The sequence below is a fragment of the Dryas octopetala genome, chromosome 7, assembly GCF_963921425.1.
Source record: "Dryas octopetala chromosome 7, drDryOcto1.1, whole genome shotgun sequence".
Classification (NCBI taxonomy): domain Eukaryota; kingdom Viridiplantae; phylum Streptophyta; class Magnoliopsida; order Rosales; family Rosaceae; genus Dryas; species Dryas octopetala.
The window spans coordinates 8,116,056-8,138,755 of NC_141372.1; the positions used below are offsets into that span (position 1 = coordinate 8,116,056).

The window sequence follows — 22,700 nt, forward strand, 5'->3', positions numbered from 1 at the left end:
TCTAAGCAAAAACAAAATATTGACACATTGAAATGTAAAAATCTATGATATTTATCAACAGTTTTTACATTTTTCATGTTCTTTTTCCCTTTTCAAAAGTAACCAAACCTTGTTTAAATTGAAATCAGAACCGAATTGTCACATTATACAAAGACTTCCACAAATATGAAGAAAGAAGAGATCACATGTATCACAGCCAGATCCTCATATCTTTTAAGCCTTAGACCATCCAAATAGAGCTCGGAGTATGCCCAATATACTACCACCCATCAGAGCCTTCAAAAGTGTTAGCTTGCCCTTTGTGTATGGTGGGTACCTCACAGGAGCATCCCCAGCAAAACCTCGATAAACAACTGCCTTCTTATGGCTAAAAGCCTCAAAAGAGAATTTCCCATGGTATGAACCCATTCCACTTTCCCCAACTCCTCCAAACGGTAAGGTAGGAACAGCAAGCTGTACCATCAAATACATATTATATAATTAGATTCTAAATATATTCAGAAAATGAAATAGAATAATTTGTGCATATATATGTGCATGGACAGATGGAAATGCTATAATTTATGTAGTAATGCTATATAAATGCATAACTGTACTCCAATCTCATGTTTCAGTATTCATATATCCACAATAACACCAACATATATGAGTATTTGGCATGCATGCATGGATGTACATGTGGATTCATTCAAGAAGTTAGAGGGAGAATTATTACATGTATGGTAGTGTCATTGACAACCAAACCCCCTGCAGAGACGTTCATTACAAACTGCTCCTTCAGCTTCTTGTTGTTGGTAAATAAGTATGCAGCAAGGGGCTTTGTTCCAGAGTTTATAAAATCAAAACTGTCTTCCAACTTATTAACCTGTTATAAACAAAAGGGAATATATTGCATTGATCTCTAGTGTTGCGTACAAATAAAAGCAGAAAAAAAATTCAATGATAAATAGTCTTCTCTCTCAAAAAGTACCCACAACTAAAGCTCTGCAACAATTACCCTACATCAATTTCAGTGCCATTGGTCCAGAAAATAGAAGTGGTTCCTAAAACAGATTGCCACCTTTTAAATTAGCTGCTTTTGTGCGCACATGAAGGTAGCTGTACTTTTTCCCTTTGTATTTATTCCCAAAAGAGCACCATGTTAGATTTTCTGTTACTAGTTACAGTTTGAGGAACGATTCTGTAGCTTTTGTTCAGTGTGCAGAGGAGCATGCAACACTGTTGCCAGACTATTTAAATTAATTATGATACACTATCTATTATTTTATTGCAAATTCTTTTCATTGAGAAAAAACTCATGGATTTGGTTCCTACCGTGACAATGGGAAGCAAAGGACCAAATATTTCCTCAGTCATGATCCGAGAGTCTGTAGGGACATCTAGCAAGATGGTGGGAGCTATCCTCCTGTGATCAAAAGAAAGAAGCATTAATTGCATCAAAGATACATTATCAAGCCTATTCAGAGAGAGAGAGAGAGAGAGAGAGAGAGAGAGAGAGAGAGAGAGAGAGCTAAGAAGATAACAATCAGAGATAGTAAAAACCTACAAGTTGGTTATGTCCCTTTCACCTCCATGGACGATCTTACCAGAAACCTTATCCTCATCCAATAGCTTTGCCAAACGAGAAAAGTGATTAGAATTCACAATACGAGACAAATCTTTTGATTCTAGTGGATTCTTCCCGTAAAACTTCTCCAATTCCTGTTTCAGTGCATCCACCTGAGAACAAGAGACATGAGAGAAGATGAAACAAACAGAAAACAAATTCAGATCTCCAATGGTATATGAAGGTAATCTTACCAACTTAGGAGCAAAATCTTTTGTTGTAAGAATGTAATCAGGGGAGATGCAAGCCTGTCCATTATTACACCCCCACTTTCCTACAATTATTCGCCTAGTTGCAACCTAGGAAAAACAGAATAACAGAAGTTTCTATATAAGACAGGAGCTGAAAATCACATAGCAGCAAGTAAAATGAAATGACAAATTACTGAGACTATGCAAGGAAGATGATCTCCATACTTGTAAGTTGATGGAAGAATCAACAATAACAGGAGATTTTCCTCCAAGCTCCAAAAGAACAGGTGTAAGGTGCTTTGCAGCACTAGCCAACACTATGCGTCCCACTCTTCCATTGCCTACAAATTTAACAATGTTTGTTTTTTAGTCAAATCTTTAATTTGAAGTACAAACAATGATATTGTTCAATCTCAATGAAGTACAAAATGATACTGTTCAACTTCAGTGCCTAAAGCACCAAAATCAACTTCAGATGCAAGACTACAATCATCCCTAAAAAAAATTTCATTCTCTTTAGAAACACCATTTGAGACACAGAGGAGACATCCTAGTGAGAATGATAAGGAAAACATAGTTGACCTATAACTAAACACAATTCAGATTTAGAAAAAATAATATTAACTAAAGAGTACAGATGCCATTCAACAGGACATCAGATGGTCTTCTCATCTTACTCTGCATCCTCCTTTTACAAACCAAAAATAAAGGCCACTTGTACTCATAAATTTATCCACATTAGGTTTGTAATGGAAACTCTTCATACAGACAAAAGTTAAAAATGCCACCTCAAATGAAGAGCTGAGCACCAAAGCACCCTCTCACTAGATTATGCAAGGACCTTATGGTACCCTGTTAAAGCTATCTCCTATAGTAGCTGAAACACAGATCCCTCTAACTTGAGCTAAAAATTTCATCCTCTCCCTTGCTTAACATTGAAAGAGAATTCTGTTTTCATCTTTACAAAATACCAGTGGATCTTTATATCATACACAAGGAGATCTACCACAGAGTAATAGTTATTTATTGAAATATCACCTAATCAAAATCTTCAATATTTTATTATCACTGTAAAATGAGGAAAATGAAATATCAGACTGAAAAGAGAGGAAATGCGTAAGAACCTGTGTAACATATTTTGTCCCACTTTTGTTCTAATAGTGCAGATGTTTCAGAAACAGCCCCCTCGACAACTCTTACAGCAGAGCTATCCATATATTCCCCTAATAGTTTTGCAAGCAATGACGAGGTGGCTGGAGAAAGTTCTGATGGTTTTAGAACTACAGCATTACCTGCTGCAATGGCTCCAACAACTGGATCAAGAGACAACACTGGAAAACCAATATTACGTAAGTATTATTGTTTGAAGACAGAGACATTAGGGCCAGTGAGTAAGATATATGAGCTCAGTGCTCAAATATAAAAATACATGTTTGATAGTAACGTACAGAAAGGATAATTCCATGCAGAAATTGCTAGCACTACACCAAGAGGTTCAGACACTATTTCCGCTGATGAAGGGAAAGTGGTTATTGAAGTTTTGACCTGAAGTTAAAGGAAAAATGTTACTCATAAAAATCAAAATAAATGTTTAATGCAAATGTCAATTAAACTCCCTGTCAAGACAATATGACAGCTAAAAGTTGCCATTCATTAGAGAGTTTCAGACAAAATATACCTTTTCTGGCTTCATCCACCGTTTCAGTTCCTTAAGTGTCTCTTTACATGAGTTCTTTAACATAGCTATCTGCATAACAAACCATATATATCAATTCAGGGGGTAAGTAACAAATAAAAGATCATTATTAGACGAGGCCTTTACAAGGCTGGATGACTGTATTCGGTAGATAAGTGGTTTTTTCAACAATTTTACATTTCACATATGTACAAAGCCAAATCATGTCCACAACCACAAGTAGTAGCTGGAAAAGGATTCTCTCCATTTGTTTAGCAAATGGAGAGGGCAAATCTTCAATCCAAACCGTCCAAGGTGCAGAAACATCTGATTCGTGAGTGGACCACAGTTGTGCCTCACATGCAATCCAAAGTTCAAATTTAGACTGACCCTCTCCATCTTTGTATGGAGTTGGAGAGGAGCCAGGTCATAGAAGCCAATCCATAAGATATCTAAAATTTAAAATAATATATTTTATACTAGACTAATATCTCTATGTAAACTAATATTTTAAACATCTGTAGTCTACTATGTACTCAAAACACCACACCATATTTATTGTTGTCACATTTATATACCTGGAAATTTCTCAATAGTAACCAACATTTTGTCCTACATAACTTTTCGTACCCGAAGTAAATTCCCAAAGTTAAACTTAGCACCCAAATTAATCCCAAGTTGTTAATGGCACATTCATTCTTTACCTTTTCATAAAGTCATAACACATGTAGCTTGTAACCTTAATATCCAATTTTTTATTTTTTTGAAAAATGACTGATCATATAACCTCAAATAAATCCTAATTTCATGATATATGTATATTTATGACACCAGAACAGACTTAAAAAAGTACTCTTCAACTTATAAGAGCTATTACTGCCCGCAAAAAATGAACCCTCAATTTCCCTCTGGGTCTTCCCCCCTTCAGAAAAAAGGAGGGGCTGCCTTCAAATGGAGGGGAGGGAATTCATCCTGTCAAAAAGTAGTCTGAGACACCATTTTCTCTATGGCAATAAATTTGAAGTTCTGGGCTCTTCACATCTGTCACAAGCCACACTGCCACAGATAAGTAGCACATCTTAGAAAGACAGTAAGGTTAGCCTTTGACTCATGAAAAGCTAACTGGGGTGTCATTAAATATCCCTGTGATCCACCCACTTCTTAAATTCTTCCTGTGTAGCATAATTAACGGACCCCAATTTTTGACAAACCACCTAAAAACAGTACAGTTAACTATCACTCCCTTTCACCTGACCCTCCTATGAACCTTAGTAACCCACAGTAAAAAGAAAAAACTGAAGCAAAAGCAACAAAACAAGCAAATATGAATTAAGAATAAATGAAATTATGCTATATCAGAGCAGCACCCACAGGAATACAAACCAAGTAGGTGGTTAATGCTTCACTATCCCATACCCTCCTATTATATACATCATTCTGGGTGACAGAAACGCGTTTCTTACCACCACAAGTGACAAACACTTCCCACCTAATTAATAGTAAATTTGGAAATTATGGCTCTGATTAGAACAATTCACTGGACAATCAGGGTTTTATAGCGTGTCATGTTAAACTTCATCAACACCATTAATAGGACCATACTAGTTTCTACTCATCAAAGAATACAGCAACCAACAAAACTGACAGTCAGATATAACAAACAAACAAGAAAAATACACTAAAAGAAGAAGAAGAAGAGAAGAAGAAGAAAATCAAGACCCATAATTACACAGCAAAATCTAACAACAACCCAGTTTATAAATTAATATATAGGTATAGATTATTGATATATACCACACAACAAACACCAAAAGAATATATATAAATATATCGTGTAAGAAAGCATTAACGATGAATCTGAAAATTGGGGGGACCTCGTAGACTTGGGACTCGAATTCGGGCTTGGAGAGGTCGGAGCGAAGAGCCTCGACGATCTCTTGGTCGTGATTGGTGATGAGCTTGAGGATGCTCTGGAGCTGCGACACTCTCCACTGGTAGCTCCGAGTCTTGAAAGAGGCAAAGCTCCCCCTCAGCTCCTTCACCAGCGCCGAGGCTGCTTCTGCATCGAAAACTTGTACCCTCTCCTCCACAACCGCCATTTCAAGTCTTTCAAACTAGAACCGAGAAGAAGAAGAAGAAGAAGAACGTATATATGTATCTGTGTGTGTATTAGGCCAGGGTGGTGGTGAGTCTGAGTGGGTTGGACCTTGGGATATATGTGTGTTTATATATGTATGTAACCATGTAAGTACAGAATACAATACAAGTGTGAAAGTGTAAGGATTTTGACTTGGGAGGAGGAGCAAACAAGTTTTAATGATGGAGGTGTTGGTGTAATTGTCAAAGACGGAGAGGCCTGATTCCTCGTTTGGGGGGTTTCCTTAGCTCTCCGCTTTCCTTTCCTTTCCTTTCTCTTCAACTGGTTTACATGTCATTTTCTACACACTACGTTTTTACATTATTATTTGGAGGCATACCCGTGACATTTTTTTTTTCGTGACATTTTTTTTTAACACAAGTTTTGATATAATATGTCAATGGGTTCACTCTACATAAGATTTCAATTATTCAAATTGTTTATATTTTAAATTTTCATTAAAAAATCATCATCAAATAAATCAAAAAATATTAATTGATCAACAAAATAAATATAAAGAGATTGTACCAATAAAAATAATTATTTAATAAGTTATTTAAAAATCTCTTGTAGGGTCCCTTCTGTCATATTTGATAATTCAAACCATCTATTTTTACATTTTTTGTAAGGATAATCTGAATATTAAATTACAACATGAAGCTGGTTCACAAAAATCCCTTAATTAAGCTTTATTCAAGAGATCAATTAACAGAAGTTATATATATATATATATATATATATAGGCCATTAAAAGAAAGGAGGCGCCTCCTAACTAGGATGCTTAGCTGTTAGTTTGTTATAGATTAGTTAGCTTGGTTACTGTGTTAATTGGTGACACAAGTCGGTGCTTAGTGGTTGTATTGCCCAAGTATAAAGGCTTACTGTTCATTCTGTTAGTTTTTAATCAAGATTAATAAAAACATCTCTGGTTTTTCTGTCTTAAGAACTCTCTATGTTCTCACATATTTTCTCTTCACCCAAACACTATCTTTATGCATAAACCATGAATCTTAGCATGATATCAATGTTCACTACTCACATCTGTTAAAAATAAGGGTATGGGTAGAAGTTTTGTTTAATCAAAATTTGTTTAATCATCTAACTGTTATGAAATAAATAGAAGATTTTAATAATAGTTAGATTTTAGTTTGGATGCGTTTTTTTACTAATATTCTGCCTGTCTCTAAAACTATATCACATGATTCTATTTAATTAGAAACTAGTTAAGTAGTGTGAAAAAAAAAAAAAAAAAAAAAAAAAAAAAAAAAAAAAAAAAAACAGAATCCAAGTTTAATTCACATAATAGAAATTGATTTACAAGTCAGATTACAGCATGAAACATGAGCCTCAATACTCAATAGTGAACACATATATGCGTTATTAAGTATTGTTATTTATTTAAATTAATGGGATCATGACCCAGGTAGTCCTCTTGTGTCTCTCAAAGTCTCAATCAATTGATGGAGTATTTATATTTCTACAACTACAAATTTGTCTGATGAATTAGTATTATTATGATGAAAAATTATAGGATATAACCGATATACCGCCACGTTGTATAACCAATCCAACGTGTAAGAATATTACTGGACGATATGTTTATATTAGTAGGGTATAGTATTAATAACATTCACTCATATTATAACAAATAGACTGGTTATACCACGTGTCAATATAGCGGTTATACAGAATAATTTCTCTATTATGATGGGGTATTTATATTTCTATAATCGATTGATGGGGTTTTTTTTTTCGATAGGCTGGATGAATTAATTTGAAGTTACATAGAAAAATTTAGGACCGAGCATGGGATGGTTGTCTGAAAATAGTCATCTCATCCCATCCTGATCTTTGACCAACAATTTCGGGATGAGATCGGGACCAATTGCAAAATTCTCTATCAACAAAACATTTATAATAACACTTAAAAAGATACTCAAACCTAGGACCAAGAAGAAGCCACAAAGGAGCCCACCACGCCACCAACTGCTTGTGTTTATTATTTTACAAGGAAATATATTTATTATAATCCAATAAGATCAAGTCATTTACTTTACACTAACACCCTTTAAATTGTTAAGTTTGCACCTAATAGCAATTAAATGCTCCATTATAACTATATACCCTATACTAGTATATTCTATACTTTATACCCTATACTAATATACTCTAAAGTCTAAACCATATATCATATATTAGTATATTCTAAAGTCTAAACCCTTTATCATATACTAGTATACTCTAAAGTCCAAACCATATACTAGTATACTCTATACCCTATATATTTTTTGGTAAAAGTATAGGGTATAGGGTATAGTAGTATACTATTATATATAATTATAAACTATATAGTATTATACACTATAAAATATAAACTATAATAAACTTATAAACATATACAAATTATAATAGGGGGTTCAGTTTTCTCTATAATAGGTATGCAATTATTAATTATTATATCAAGTCCAAAAGAATATATATATAATTTTTTTTCACACTTCATAAAAAATAAAATAAAATATGATCGTTCGGTATGGAATCAATTAGGATTAAGATGTGGAAATCATTCTCATTCCATTGAGATTCGGTACGGGATGATGGCCGGTATCATCTTTCGGAACGAAATTGACACAGAACATGATGAATTCAGTTTCTGGTTTTAGTGCCCAGGCCTAGAAAAATTATTGTGTGACAATTATCGTCATATCTTACGGACTCACATAAATTATAACATGTGTGTAATTATCAATATTATATATTTAATTTAAAATTAAGGTTTTAAATTTTTTTTTAGAAAGGTTTTTAATATTAATAATTATATAGTGAATTTTTATATAGAAAATTAGGATTAAATACTAAATCTCAATAATTTTTTGGTATAGCATAAACAACATATAATATTTCAATTGAACTACTAAATTTAAATGTAGTTTTTTAGATTATATCACAAATATGTTGACTCATTTGATTTGAGTATTTTCTATTTGACATTTTTGTCCTTTGGCCCACATATGATGGGTGTTAGTTAAAATTTATAAGGTTTTGGAAAAATTACCCTTAAGGCTTTTATATTATTTTAAAAATTTGTTAATGTAGTCTCAACTTTACATTTAGTAATAACTGTACGACACTCACAACTTTAAATTTAGTTGTGACTGAACGACAGTCACATCTAAGTTGTAAGACAGTCACATCTAAGTTGTAAGACAGTCACAGTTAAGTTGTGGCTTAATTGAATTATTTTTAGAGAAATTATACTACAATATAGTATAAATAGAGGTCAAAACAATACTTTTATTCAAAATAATACATAGTATAGTAGTGTGAGTTGTCTCTTTTAATTTACCAAGACAGTCACAGTTAAGTTGTGACTGGATTGATTTTTTTTTTCAATACAATATAATATAAATTAATATAATATTTGTGATATTATATATATATTTTTAATTGTAGTGGCATGTGATGTAATATTTTTAAATTTTAATATTTTTTACTTTATTATTTTATTTAACTTTTCAACTAGTACCTAATCTAAAATATTATTTAATTTTTTTACCTAAATTAAAAAATTATTAAAATTTAATAATTAAAATTAATGTACCTATTTTTATATGTATCAACTATAGTATATAAGATTTAAACTTAAAATCTCCTCTCATGAAGAAAAGACGTGATAGCTACCAGATCAGATGGTTATTGACAATTTGGGTGAATTCATAACCACCACATTGGTAAATAAAAATAATTAAAAAAAAAAACTCATGTTAAGCTGTTGTCTCTTCAGTTTTGATCTAGTTTTGCTTTTTTGGACCTAAAATCACTTTTTTTGATAATTTCTATCCAAAACCCATTTGGTAAAAGAATACACTCCAACTTTTTATTACAGCCCAAGGCCATTGGCAGCGATTTTAAGAAGCAACCTTTTAAATGCTTCTAAAATTCACTTTGAGGAGAAGCTTCCCGGAACGGGTTGTATATCTTGAACCTAACCTATTTTAGGTACCCTTAACTATTATAATTCTAAGTAATTTTTCCACCAACCCTCACCTAGTAGGCTAGTACAATTTTTTTTTTTTTTGTGTTCAACAAAAGTTACAAAACAAAGTTTCAATCAGTGATGCCAAACTGAAGACAAAATCAGCACGAGAATAATAATTTCCAAACGAATTTTCAACTAATAAGGCCAAACAATATAGCATCAAAAAAAATAAAAGAAAAGACACCCTCATAACCCCCAAAAGGGCCAAAACCATAGTTATTGCAATAAACCCAACATGGTCAGGAAAAGACTTGTCAACCCAACATTTCAGAACAAGTCATTCCCTACACCATCATCACTACTTACAAATCCACCCACCAATTAGAGGCAATTTTCTCCCAAATGGTACACACCGCCAACCAAAACCCAACAACACATATTGCTCCTAGTTAACAAAGTCACCCCCACCAAGTGACTGCGACTACGACAAGATAGATTTTAAATGGTGGTAGGCTAAACTTTCAAACTGTGAAAGGAACAAATGGTGCAAGTACCATAATCATGAAATGCCATGCTAGCCTACATAAATAAAATCTCTAATATATGTATAATATATGTGACACATGATATGCACACAACCTCTTTGTATTAAATTTTACGTCAACTCACTTAATTCAGACATAAAAATACAAGTTTCATCCGAACACTAAATTTAAACTACGAAACACTATCATGAGAGATATAGTGATATTAGCATTAGAATAAGAATATGATGAATAAATGATAAGTTTTAAGTAAAGTGAATAAGGGATAAATTTTGAATAAAGTGAATAAGTAATAAGTTTTTAAGTTTATATCTTATGATGCGCTATATATAAAAAAAAAAAAAAAAAAAAGAGTTTTAAGTAAAAAAACAAATTAAAGGTGTGAAAACCCTTTGCCACCACAAACATTTAAATCCATCGCACTAGACCACCAAACTCCAATCAAATAGGGTATAGAGCAAGAGAATGTTGTGGGGGTGGGAAAAGGCAAACTAGCATGCAATTCCTCCATAATTTCTATGACCTATGATGAAGCAGAGAAGCACATACACCACTCACAATGCAGTAAGTATATGACGCAAGGCCTCGTACACTGACACAGCAAATCTCTAAATAAAACAATGGCAACTAACATCTACAATTCAAGTTGATATCATACATCATTTAACGGTGATAAACCTATATTTTAGTTGGAGAAATATGAACTCATCAATATTTAATACATGGCATATGGTCCACTAAGTTTTAATGGATGGTACTAAAGTTTCACTGGCCATGCATCACTCATCAGTGTAGGTCCACCTAGGCATCAAAAATGGACGACATCATTTATTGAACTTTTGGGTTGGAACCAAAGTACCGTATTATTTAGGAATCCTATTTAATTATTATTAATTACTTTCATAGTACACTCATGTTCTATCTGTTTTAAAGTACATATATTTCTTATAATTTGTGAGAATCATCATCATGTGCTTCTCTGAAATTCTTAACACACACACATGGCCCAAGCTACGTTACGTCCTCAAAGACTTGAGCCAGTTCGAGAAAAGATGTACACAAAATATGAGTATGTCGATTGTGTTTGTATGTTATACAATTAGTTATCATTTAAGAGTGTGTTATAATAGGATTTTCGGTTGGTACTGATACCCAAATGTGACACTCACACTTTTACATATGTTCAGAAAAATGTTATAAATTCAAAAATATTTTGCTCACACACATTTCAGGAGACAAAAACTCCTAATATACACTAGAATAATCCAAACACGTTCCAGTGGTCACATCATAACACAGAGAAATTATTCTATATAATTTATATATTGACACGTGATATAACTAGTCTATGTGTATGAGTGAATTTTATTAATACTATACCCTACTAATATAAATACATCGTCCAATAATACTCTTACACGTTGGATTGATTATACCACATATCGGTACATCGGTTATACCTTATAATTTTTTCATAACACGGGCACGGTTTGACAAAAAGAGAGAAACTTTTCTATCATTGGAATAGGGAGAGATGACATTTTCACTTTCTTCTTATTGGCTATTTGGCTCTCTCTCTTCTCTCTCTCTCTCCTCTCCTTCTTTTATCTTTCTCTCTTTCTCTCTTTCTCTCCCTGCCGTGAAACCAGTCCCTATATATCACCGGGACTTGCAAGTTATTTTTGACAAAAACACATATCAAGCCCTATCAAGTTAGACACGATACGACTAGAATTATTAATTTTAGCACTCGACATCTTCATCGAGCACTCGGTACAATTCACCAAGTGCTCAGTAAAATGCCTCTTTACGTTCGGAAGTTGCTATCATTGTTACCGTGCGACAGTAGGTATTTAAATTTTAAAAACACCCTAGCTATAAATTGAGTGGCAATTTTCTCTTTATTTTTTTTAAACCCACCGAGCAATTGGCGCTAAAAACATGGAACAAAATATAACATGAGCTTTATTTATACAAAGTGAACATATTCATCATTTCAATTTTTTAAGTGAGTTTGTTTATCATTAAGAAAGGACTATAAAATAGACTTTAGAGTAATTTACTTTTAATTTTATATTTTTTACTTGATTTAATTAACTTTGTATCAACAAAAATGATGGACAAAATCGTGCCCTGAATCCTGATTACAATAAACTAATCAAAATCGTGCCCATCATCAACTTAACCCTCTAATCACATACACAATAAACTAATCAAAAAGCAAAAATAAATTTAAAAAAAAAAAAAGAGAGAGAAGAGAGATGGAACCTCTTGAATGAAGGATTCAAATTCAGGCTTGGAGAGGTCGGAGCGAAGAGCGTCGACGATCTCTTGTTCATGGTAGTCCGCCAGTTTGATGAGGTTGTTCAGCTGCGAGGCTCTCCACTCGTAGCTCTTGGTCTTGCCAGAGCCAAAGGTGGCTCTCAGCTCCTCCACCATCGCCGCCGCGTCTTTCGTATCGAACAGCACTCTCTCCACCTCCGTCGTCGCCGCCGCCATCGCCACAGAGATCGATCGATACGAGAATTAGAGAGCGTGGGAGTTGAGGATATATGAGAGAGACTCAGAGTCTGGGCGGGTCTGTGTGTCTGTATGTGCTTATAAAAGTCACACGCAAAATACAAAGCGTTACAAGAGAGGCATAATATGTCTCTATTTGTCTTGTGCTTTTGGCTTAAAATGATTTCTCACCAGGTTAGATAAGGTGACGTAGGTCTCTCTAGTGGGAGTGTTACACGACTGAGTCTCTCGTGAGGCATGCTTCAATGGTAGACTCCCAATAATACGTGGGACCTATTTCATTGTGAGAGATGTCCTATAGAAATATGTCTTATTGAAACTTAAGCGTGTTACACACATTCGGGTTTTAGTAAGGGTAAGTGGGTCCCAACTCGGAACGTTTTAGTAAATTTTATTCTCTCGAAACATGCATGTGAATAAACAAGTAATGTATTATTATTGGTCAATATTGTAGAATAACCCATTTTTTCTCTATGAAACTAGGGTGTAAATTCTTTTTTTTTTCTTTTTCTAAACCTCTTTTAAGGCTTCTGATAGGGAAATAACTTGTTTGAACAAGTTCAAACGAAAATATCTATGTCGAAATAAAAGGAGGAAAATATGCCACTAGGCTACAAAGTCACATGTGCAATGCGGATCAGAAGAAACCAATTTGAAATAAAAAAAACAGTTTGAACGAAAATTGAGTTTTTTTTATAGATAATTGTTAGATTCCCATGTGCAATGTGGGTGTGTTTAATTTAAAATAATTGTTAGATTCCCATAATTTTTTTTAGGATGATGATTCCCAATTTCCCAAAAGTTGGTTGACCCAACTTTGCAACTTCTGGGCCACTTGATTGAGATTTTGAGATTGGTGAAGTATATACATATAGTATTAGGTTAACGACTTGGTTGATGCATGTTTTCAGCGGACCAAAAGCCATTGTGAAAATATATATAACTTCAGAACTCGTCTGGGTTGGGCAAGCAATCAAGTTAATTACAACCCCTTTTGCATAGTCACATGGTAGTAAAACTGTGAAAAATGAAAATTAATAGATTATATTCATTTAATTAACAGCTTTGCTTTGCCAAAATTAATAGTGTGAGGGTATAGTAGCGGTTGATTAATAAGGCCCTCAAAATCTGTGAGAGGGACATGAAGAAAGAAGGGATTTGAGGACAGGAGATTTCTACCCGATTGATAAACCTCACACTATAATCAACAATGACAGCTAATAATCATTCATGTACACGTGGACAAATGGATGAATGTAATTAATAATTTTTTTATTGACTAAATCATGATTTTGGTGTAATTTGTACTATTTTCCATTTTAATGAGTTCATATGATTTAAATTTTGGCAATCATGTCTCTGTTTTTCAAATTCAATGAATGACAAATTAGCAACTTTGTCCAAATTTACAGATGGAAATGTGTCATGCACGTGAAGCAACCAAAATGGAAAATAATCCAAATTTTAGGAATCAATTAAATGGAAACTTATTCAAATTATAGAGACCAAAGTGGAAAATAATCTAAATTAACTATAAGAGTCAAAATTATAATTTAGCCTAACTTAGTTAAAAGAACCGGCTACAACAAAAACATGAAATGATAATGTCAATAAGACAACGCGCGGAATGTCTATTATTGAAAGCATTCATTAACAACGTGCAATTAAGTGCTCGTTGTCGTACACTATTATTAATCTTAATTTCACAACGTGCACATAATACGTTATTAAAAACTTATACGGCAACACACAGTGCATGTTGCGAATTTTTTTTTTTATATATGACCACTTGTAATTGCTCTGTCATCTATTCAAGAAAAAACAACTTCATTATACTTTTTTATGTGTAGAGCACATGCACATGGTCATTATGTCTCTCAATAATAGACAAAGTTATAACTACATAAACTATTAATTTTTCCTTGATTTATTGAACACTTATAAAAATAGAATGACACAATTGATGAAATTAGAATTACGGAACTTAAAGTGAAAAATAGTTAAAACTACATAAACTAAAACAAAAAATTAGGCATATTTATTAATTATATGTCTAGCAATAGTACAGGAATTGAAGAATCAAGACATTAACCACATATAGAATTAATGCTCTAATATTTTAGTTTGGCTTGCTTATTGCTATACCATGCAGGTGGGACTGGTATACAATAATACAAAGACAACTGCCTACTACTTATTCAATCGCAACAGCAATATTATGCATGCTGCATGCTAATTGTGGTGTTTGCTGTTATGGTGGCGTAGGTAGTTGATTACGTTTGCCTACCTCCTTCATGCAATTAAGTTCATTCATTGTGTTGATGAGATTGTCAATTAAGTCGGTACAACAAATTAAGTCTAACTAGCTAGTTGTTTAAGTTTTTGAGTTCTTCACACGCTAAACAATTATATACGCAACCTTCAACTCTCAATTGAATTGAGTGACTACAAATTAAGGAGTGTCATACGTATGTCTATGCCTATCCACAGAGATATGTCAAATTAAGTCCGAAAATTATCATATTTAGTGTTGGACATAACATTCTAAAGGCTTAAATTGTTAGAGATCAATGAACTATTAATGTATATCAAATTAACTAAAGTTCTCCCTCACGTGCAACTAACTCCATGCAGACACAGTAGAGCCATTGAATTGGAGACTAGATCGAAAACATTTACAGGTGCAACCCTGCAGCCTCTCATTTTACGCATTGCAAACTAACAAAAAAGTAAAGAATGGATTATTGGAGGTTTTGAACGCAAGACTTCATGCAAGGTAAAACTCTGATACAAATATACAATATTAGATAACTACTAAATCTCAAAAATTTAAATTATTAGAGAATAAACTAACAATGTATATCAAAATTTACATACTCACTAGATTGGGCTTTAGCCCCTTCCATTTTCTTTTAGGCCTGACCCAAAATATTCAAAAACCCAATGGACTCAACCTAACCCAAGCTCAGGCTCAAACTTTTGGGCTTCATTCAGGCCGTCTTGAGTGATCTTCACAAAGAGAAGTCACATTAGTACATTACATATGTTTAGATATCTATTGCCATAATCAAATCCACTAGAGATGCAAAAGGCATATATCTACTAGTGGATCATAGACATAAAAGTAAAGTCAAAATTTTATGAATATTGATGGGCTCCATGCATTATCCATGTCTAGTATTGACATGTTTTGTTTAGAGAAAAAAAAAACAAAACAATAGACAGAAAATAATAGAAGTAGAACATATGCATTACTATATAGAAATAGCACCAAGATTTTTACATCTTGAACTGCCCTTATTCCCGTTACAATACAAACCAATGATGTATTATGTGTATTAGAGAAGTTACATCAAAATGCCAATTTTTCCGAAAGGCAAGTAAGCATTCCTTAATCCTTAATGATCTTGTTCCACACAACCCACATTTTGGTTTAGTTAGCCTTGGTCAGAATATAATCAATTTCCATTACGACACCGATAATGTTTTGAGCAACCGCGGTTATAAGGGTTAGCGGGTTGAGGATGACCACTTTTTTTATTTGGATGACAACCCGGGTGAGGTTTTCCTGGTCGTTTGCATGGATCAAGAACTCCAGGGTGAATGATGGGCCCCCTTTGGGCTGCAGCCACCTCTTGGCTCATCAGCACCACCATGCTAATGAGGAGCAGAGAGAGGATGACTGGCTTCATGTTTGAGGATCCCATGGGTTGTTGTGTTTTGTACATTCTTTTTTTTTTTTTTTTGATACAAGTGTCTTGTTCATTGGTGGCGTGCGAGGTTACCAATTTATATGAGTTTTGGCTACAGTTTTAAGTTTGAATCGTGGGGTTTGAAATATTTGTGTTTGTTTCTACAGTTTTATTTGTTCTTCTTTCTATTTTTTGCGTATGTCAATAAGTTATAAATTACGCTTGTAGTTCTTGTAGTTATTGTAATTTTGAAAGATGACCTAGTTTGCATAATCACCGACAATCATTTTGAAAGGTCAATTTTACCCCAACACATGATTATCACATGCAAGTTATGACATTTTTTAAATTGTTAAGTTGATTTATTGAAAAAATTTAATTAATTGCAAGTTAAAGTAAACTACAAGCCTTCTATTATCAAAATTGAAACTACAAAAAAATAAAGTGAAAAATCGTGAAAACTATATGATTGTAAGTGTAATTTAGCCCCTCTCTTTTTTAGTGTATTCAGAGATTATAGTTGGCTATTGCAATAGTTTTCTTTTTTCAAATTTTGTTAAATTGTTGTATTTTTATATTTTATCCCCACTTGATGGAGTTATGTTCAATGAAACGATTTTTTTTTATCTTTTTGTTTTGAAAAAAAAAAATGTCCATAAAGCCCAAAGGCATAAAGTATATCGAGGCTTTGAATGTATGGAAAGGATCTAGGACTTCCCAACTATGAAATGTGATCTACTTTCAGGGTTTAGAATTTAGATCTCATTAAAAAAAATGAAATAAAATAATTTTTCAACTCTTCCTACTCACAGACAAATCCAAGTCACCAACCAAAAAGAAAAAGGCTCGTATTTAACATCTGCTATATGCTTTGTTGTTGCTTGAGGCAAACGAAAAAAATCAAGTCAACAATCACTTTAATAATTCAAAAGTGTATGTCTAAGGGAGATGCTATACATAGCATCAAAGTCTCATTAACATTGTTCCCATTATTTTACTATTTTAATTGGTAAAAACATTTACTATGAAAGACTTGATCATGTCTTTCTTTTTTGGACTTCTACGAAGATAAAACTTTGGTAATTTTGATCTTGATAATTGAAAATTAAATAATTATTTATTATTCTTGGTCTTCTAAGAATCTAAGGTCATAAATCACTTTAATGACGATAGTGAATTACTAAAATTCACTATTTTTATGTAAGAATAAAGGCCTGTTTGGTATTTTATTCAAAGATTTTCAAAATTTTGTTGAACGAGTCAAACGATTATTTTAAATATAATGTTAAATAAAAATTGTCTTTTTTAAGTTTTTAAGGTTTGAGCAATATATATAGCCCTGTCATTTTGGGGAGTAGTGGGTTTTGAAGTAAGGATAGGGACACAAAAACCAACCACAACAAGGAGGGCGTGTGGCATTGGGCCGGCAGTGGGCCCATTTAAGGCACATCCGAAAGAAAAGGAGAGGCAGCAAATATAGACTAGAAGATCTAAAAATGGCACTACACCGACTCTCTCTCTCACCGCCAACACCACGATCACTCTCCCACTCACCCGCTCACAACACCAACACTTCAACCACCATGGCCTCCGTCGTTTTCGGCGGCGCCACCGTCGCAACCTCCTCTCGCCTCCTCCCCTCCGCCAGACTCTCCCTCTCTCCCTCCTCCTCCTCTTCTTCTTCGCTCAAATCCCTCGGCTCCTCTCCGCTCATCTCCCACCTCTTCCTTGGCCGCAAACCCTCGCCGGCGGCGGCTCACGCAGCCAACCGAGGCTTCGCCGGAGTCGCCTCCGCTCCCAAATGCCTCGCTTCCGATCCGGAGCAGTTGAAGCTTGCAAAAGAAGACATCAAGGAGCTCCTCAAGACCAAGTTCTGCCACCCAATTCTCGTACTTTTCTCGCCGAATTTTTAATTTCACTTAGAAAATTTACCTAATTTAAGTGAAGCTGACGAAGTTTATTCACTTTTTTTGTGGCAGGTTCGTTTGGGGTGGCACGATTCTGGTACGTACAACAAGAACATTGAGGAGTGGCCACAGAGAGGTGGAGCTAATGGAAGCTTGAGGTTTGAAATTGAGCTCAAACATGCAGCAAATGCAGGTAAGGACCGAACCCAGTGTTGCAATTAAAGCATTTTGATTTTGTTTTTTTGATTAATAAGCTGCCACGTTTTTTTCAGGTCTTGTGAATGCGTTGAAGCTTATTCAGCCTATCAAAGACAAGTACTCTGGTGTCACATACGCAGACTTGTTCCAATTGGCCAGTGCTAGCGCTGTCGAGGTCATTCTTTACTCTTTCTCTAACATTCATACCAATCAAATTTGTAAGCTCATTGTACTGACTGACTAAGCTCGTTTGGATTTTCAGGAGGCTGGGGGCCCAAAAATCCCAATGAAGTATGGGAGAGTCGAGGTTTCGGGACCTGAGCAGTGCCCAGAAGAAGGGAGGCTTCCTGGTTAGTCAAACATGTTTAATTTGATATGGGGTTTAGGATTTAAGCAGACAAAAACATGCCCTGCCTAGATAAACAGGGAATTTCAAATTGTTTTGGCACTTCCTGTATACCCTTTTGCTTCAATTTTCTCAACTCATTTTGCATATATTTTCTGGTTTTTGTTTAGCTGCCGGCCCGCCTTCACCGGCTGATCATCTACGACAGGTTTTCTACAGAATGGGGTTAAATGACAAGGTGACTTACTTAACCTAAGTGCCGTATACTAGGTTTCTGGACATCATGATGTGCATGTGACGTTTACTTATGGTGCTGTTTGATCTGTAGGAAATAGTTGCATTGTCTGGGGCACACACTCTGGGGAGGTCCAGACCTGAACGCAGTGGTTGGGGAAAGCCAGAGACAAAATATACGGTATGGAATCAATCTTATTTCATGAAAGATTGCTTCTTTGTTAGAGTGACTTAAGTTGGATACTTTTCATACGATATTTCAATTGAGGCTGTGAGATTTTATATAGTTACCGTACAGTTATTTGGACCAACCAACCAAACCCGGCACATCAAATTCCGTCTTTTGTTGGATTGTGATTGAGGGTGGCTCAATAATCCAGTCATTATTTAGTAGCGGCAGTTATGATAAATATACTAATGATAAGAAGAACAATTTCAATACAATAGCTTGTAAGTTAACTAGCATTTATTTGCATGACAGAAAGATGGGCCAGGGGAACCAGGAGGACAGTCCTGGACAGCACAATGGTTGAAGTTTGATAACTCCTACTTCAAGGTTTGAAATCTGGAAATACTATCTTTATTTCTGTGAATGCGCACTATGCACACACTCCACTAGGAGGCTGGATGGAGTGGGGGACTAGTACAGGCTTTCCTTTTGCTTACTGTCACTGTTTTATTTAGGATATCAAGGAAAGAAGGGATGAAGATCTACTTGTGTTGCCAACTGATGCTGTTATTTTTGAAGATCCATCATTCAAGGTAAGACGATAAAATTGAGTGTGAAGCGGTTGTTGGTGTATTTTTTTTTACATGGAAATTTACATAATTTGCAGGTATACGCTGAGAAATATGCTGAAGATCAAGAAGCCTTCTTCAAGGATTATGCTGAAGCTCATGCTAAACTCAGCAACTTGGGAGCCAAATTTGATCCTCCAGAGGTTTGAAGCCTTCAATTTTTGCCTTTATATTTTTTGTTATGGGTTCGAACTAAATGTAGCTAGTTTAATTATTATAATGCTGCATGCATGCCAATGCTTGAGCTATGAAAACCTTATCCTCACTTTGGTTTTTGTTTAAAAAAAAAAACAATCTAAAATGGTTATTTGCCAACTATCTTAAAGAACTTGACTCTGCACAGTGTTGCACTGCACCTACTTAACACAGTTTCGTCGCATAATAGATGCACACAACAAGCTTATTTTCTTCTGGAAGTTTATACTTGTTCTCAAAGAAATTGATTTTAGTCAGATGATTTGTTCTGTTTCCTTTGTTATCTGACCTGTCTGGCTATTTCCATCCAGCTACTTAAAAATGACACCCTAAAATGCATTTAGCCACACACATGAATGCTTGTTCCTTCTGTAGTATTTTGCCTATTAACCTTAGACTGTCAATTATATTTGATGATCAGGGTATTGTGATTGATGATGGTCCTTCACAACCTGCACCAGAAAAGTTTGTGGCAGCCAAATACTCATCTGGAAAGGTTATAACCTTGGAAAACTCACACCTCAATATTTGTTTTGGTCAATAATTTTCAAGAATCCCTTGCATCTTTGAGCATAGAAGACAATTGTGGGGGAAATATTTTGTATGCAAATTTTTCATGGTTTTTGCTTTCTATGGTTTGCTGCAGGATTAAAAAGCGAGTATCATGTTTTCATGTGCCGTTTCTTTTAATAATACAAGATGAAGCAATTTTCAATACCTGTGAAACTCACATCTAATAGTTGGAAGTCTTAAATGAAGAAGAAAGGAATAAAATTCAATAGTATTACCTATGTGAATTGCAGAGAGAGCTGTCAGAGTCTATGAAGCAGAAGATCCGGGCCGAGTATCAAGCTGTTGGTGGGAGCCCAGATAAGCCTCTACAGTCTAACTACTTTCTGAATATTATTATTGGGGTTGCTGTTTTGGCAATTTTGACATCATTACTTGGAAACTAAGTTTGGGGCTTTTGTTTTTATTTTCATTTTTTTATAAATGAGAATTGCATTGTTATTTTGCGCTTCATACTTATAGAGGCATTGCCCAAGGGTTAATATCTGATCTACTTAATATCATCTATGATTTCAAACAAACGTTCTTCACTGTTTGAAACCTAAATTTGAACATTGTTGACCTGTGAGAAATTTGCATTAAGTTTCACATATGAAGGCGGTTCATACAATATATGGCTCTCCATGTGTTTAACATCTCAGAGTGCACACATATTTCTGTCACATAATAGAGCAAGTTGAGCTCTTGAAAAAAGTGCACAATTATTGATAACTTATGTTCAGGTGACCTAAAGGTGATGTTCAACCTCATACATCCAAATACCAACTAATTTGTGTTCTTCCCTCTTGACTGAAGAATGTTTATTGAAATTTCTGTGTTAAAGGTTATGACACTATACATCACCCAAATGGAATAAAGTGAAACCAGGCTGACATGAAATGATTCATTGTATTTTCTGACCAATAAATGATCTCCGATGCCCAGCTCAGGTTGGTTTCTTTTGCTCCATTGGTTACCCACGCCTAGTTATGCGTTATTTATTCTCTATTCCGCAATAAGGAAAATGTATTCGAAGTTGTTTGTAATACTGAATCTATCATTTGGCTATATGCTATTTTACCAGGTTTTTGTAACATAAACTTGTAACTATGGAAATGGTCAAGCCATTGCCATTAATTTATTTTTTCTGTAGTAACATCATTTTTGCAATTGTGGAATACAAATACAGTTATGTGCTAGATGCTGCTTAAAGGATGTGGTCTTGGTCCAGTTAATCGAAACCCAAGTGAAAATTGGACCCAACTCCTATATAACTGATCCATCCAAACTTGAAATTGCAAATACTGAGCAACCCTTCCTCTTAATTGTCGGGTTTTCCCATCTAATTTTGTACTTTGAATCTCACTTGAGCCTCTTTCTGTTTATCTTTTTAATTTCCTTTTTTCTCTTTTGCATGAATGCTCTGTAGCCTTCAAGGATGCCTCGTTAGACAACATACCAAAACTGGAATACCGGAATACCGATATTGTTTCCAGTTTAATCACATAAGTTTCATATAAGTTTGAAGGTTTTAACTTAAAAAGTCTTGGTGCAACAGCATTTTCAGCTTCAGTTCATTATGTGTAGAACATTGCCCCACCCGAACGATAAAGTTTAAACCCAACAACAGGAAAAATGGGTTTGATTTTTGGAGAATGGCTTCAGGATTGGAAAAACAGTAGAATTTGGATCTTGGATTGATGTGAAGGGCCCAAAGGGTTGGAATGGTATGAGAGAAATGTAGTTCTCAATTGGAGGAGCAGATGTAGTTCCACAAGAGGAGGGAAAAAAAATAAATCATATCACGAATGCATATATCATTGTGTTGGCTCTCTCATTATATAATCTAGGGTTAAATACAAAAATAATTCACAAATTTTACACTAATTTTCAATTTAGTCCACAAATTTTTCAAGTTGTATCAAAGTAGTATAAACGTTAATTTCTATTCGAAAATTAACGAAATTGGTCACATGAAAATATGATGAACAGACAGAAATGTCGCTAAAAATGTGGTTACTTGTTGTGCACATGATCAGTTTCTGTTAATTTGTTTGATGGAAGTTAACGTTTGTACTGCTTTGGTATAACTTGAAAAATTTATGAACTAAATTGACATTTTTTATAG

General features: G+C 34.4%; 2 protein-coding genes across 5 annotated transcripts; one reads left to right on the forward strand and one right to left on the reverse strand.

Moving 5' to 3' along the window:
- Window positions 1-31: 31 nt before the first annotated feature.
- Window positions 32-12,735, reverse strand: ALDH3H1 (aldehyde dehydrogenase 3H1). 2 transcript variants are annotated; one of them, XM_086250878.1, is made up of 10 exons: window positions 12,402-12,735; window positions 3,476-3,544; window positions 3,246-3,342; window positions 2,922-3,128; window positions 2,023-2,138; window positions 1,801-1,905; window positions 1,547-1,719; window positions 1,315-1,405; window positions 716-865; window positions 32-453 (listed from the first exon to the last, which is right to left on the reverse strand). In XM_086250878.1, exons 1-10 carry the CDS (start codon window positions 12,630-12,632, stop codon window positions 214-216), a joined length of 1,479 nt encoding a protein of 492 aa, XP_086107004.1. In that variant the 5' UTR covers window positions 12,633-12,735; the 3' UTR covers window positions 32-213. The 2 variants fall into 2 exon arrangements, with proteins under 2 accessions (XP_086107004.1, XP_086107005.1); XM_086250879.1 differs by lacking the exon at window positions 12,402-12,735 and adding an exon at window positions 5,347-5,842.
- A 5,043-nt stretch (window positions 12,736-17,778) lies between these two features.
- Window positions 17,779-21,046, forward strand: TAPX (thylakoidal ascorbate peroxidase). Of its 3 annotated transcripts, none has more exons than XM_086250435.1 (11): window positions 17,784-18,234; window positions 18,325-18,445; window positions 18,525-18,625; window positions 18,713-18,800; window positions 18,967-19,034; window positions 19,125-19,211; window positions 19,512-19,586; window positions 19,715-19,792; window positions 19,867-19,971; window positions 20,445-20,519; window positions 20,827-21,046. In XM_086250435.1, the coding sequence occupies exons 1-11, from the start codon at window positions 17,842-17,844 to the stop codon at window positions 20,977-20,979; spliced, it is 1,344 nt and encodes a 447-aa protein (XP_086106561.1). In that variant the 5' UTR covers window positions 17,784-17,841; the 3' UTR covers window positions 20,980-21,046. The 3 variants fall into 3 exon arrangements, with proteins under 3 accessions (XP_086106563.1, XP_086106561.1, XP_086106562.1); XM_086250436.1 differs by having other exon boundaries at window positions 17,786-18,234; window positions 20,670-21,046; XM_086250437.1 differs by lacking the exons at window positions 19,867-19,971; window positions 20,445-20,519 and having other exon boundaries at window positions 17,779-18,234.
- Window positions 21,047-22,700: the final 1,654 nt, after the last annotated feature.

Coding starts and splice junctions, on each gene's coding strand:
- ALDH3H1 (XM_086250878.1), bottom strand. CDS start 12,632: ATGGCGGCGGCGACGACGGAGGTGGAGAGAGTGCTGTTCGATACGAAA. Junction 3,545..12,401: donor TTGAATCCTTCATTCAAGAG/GTTCCATCTCTC, acceptor TTTGTTATGCAG/ATAGCTATGTTAAAGAACTC. Junction 1,406..1,546: donor GAAAGGGACATAACCAACTT/GTAGGTTTTTAC, acceptor TTTTGATCACAG/GAGGATAGCTCCCACCATCT.
- TAPX (XM_086250435.1), top strand. CDS start 17,842: ATGGCACTACACCGACTCTCTCTCTCACCGCCAACACCACGATCACTC. Junction 18,235..18,324: donor AGTTCTGCCACCCAATTCTC/GTACTTTTCTCG, acceptor TTTTTGTGGCAG/GTTCGTTTGGGGTGGCACGA. Junction 18,446..18,524: donor CAAACATGCAGCAAATGCAG/GTAAGGACCGAA, acceptor CGTTTTTTTCAG/GTCTTGTGAATGCGTTGAAG.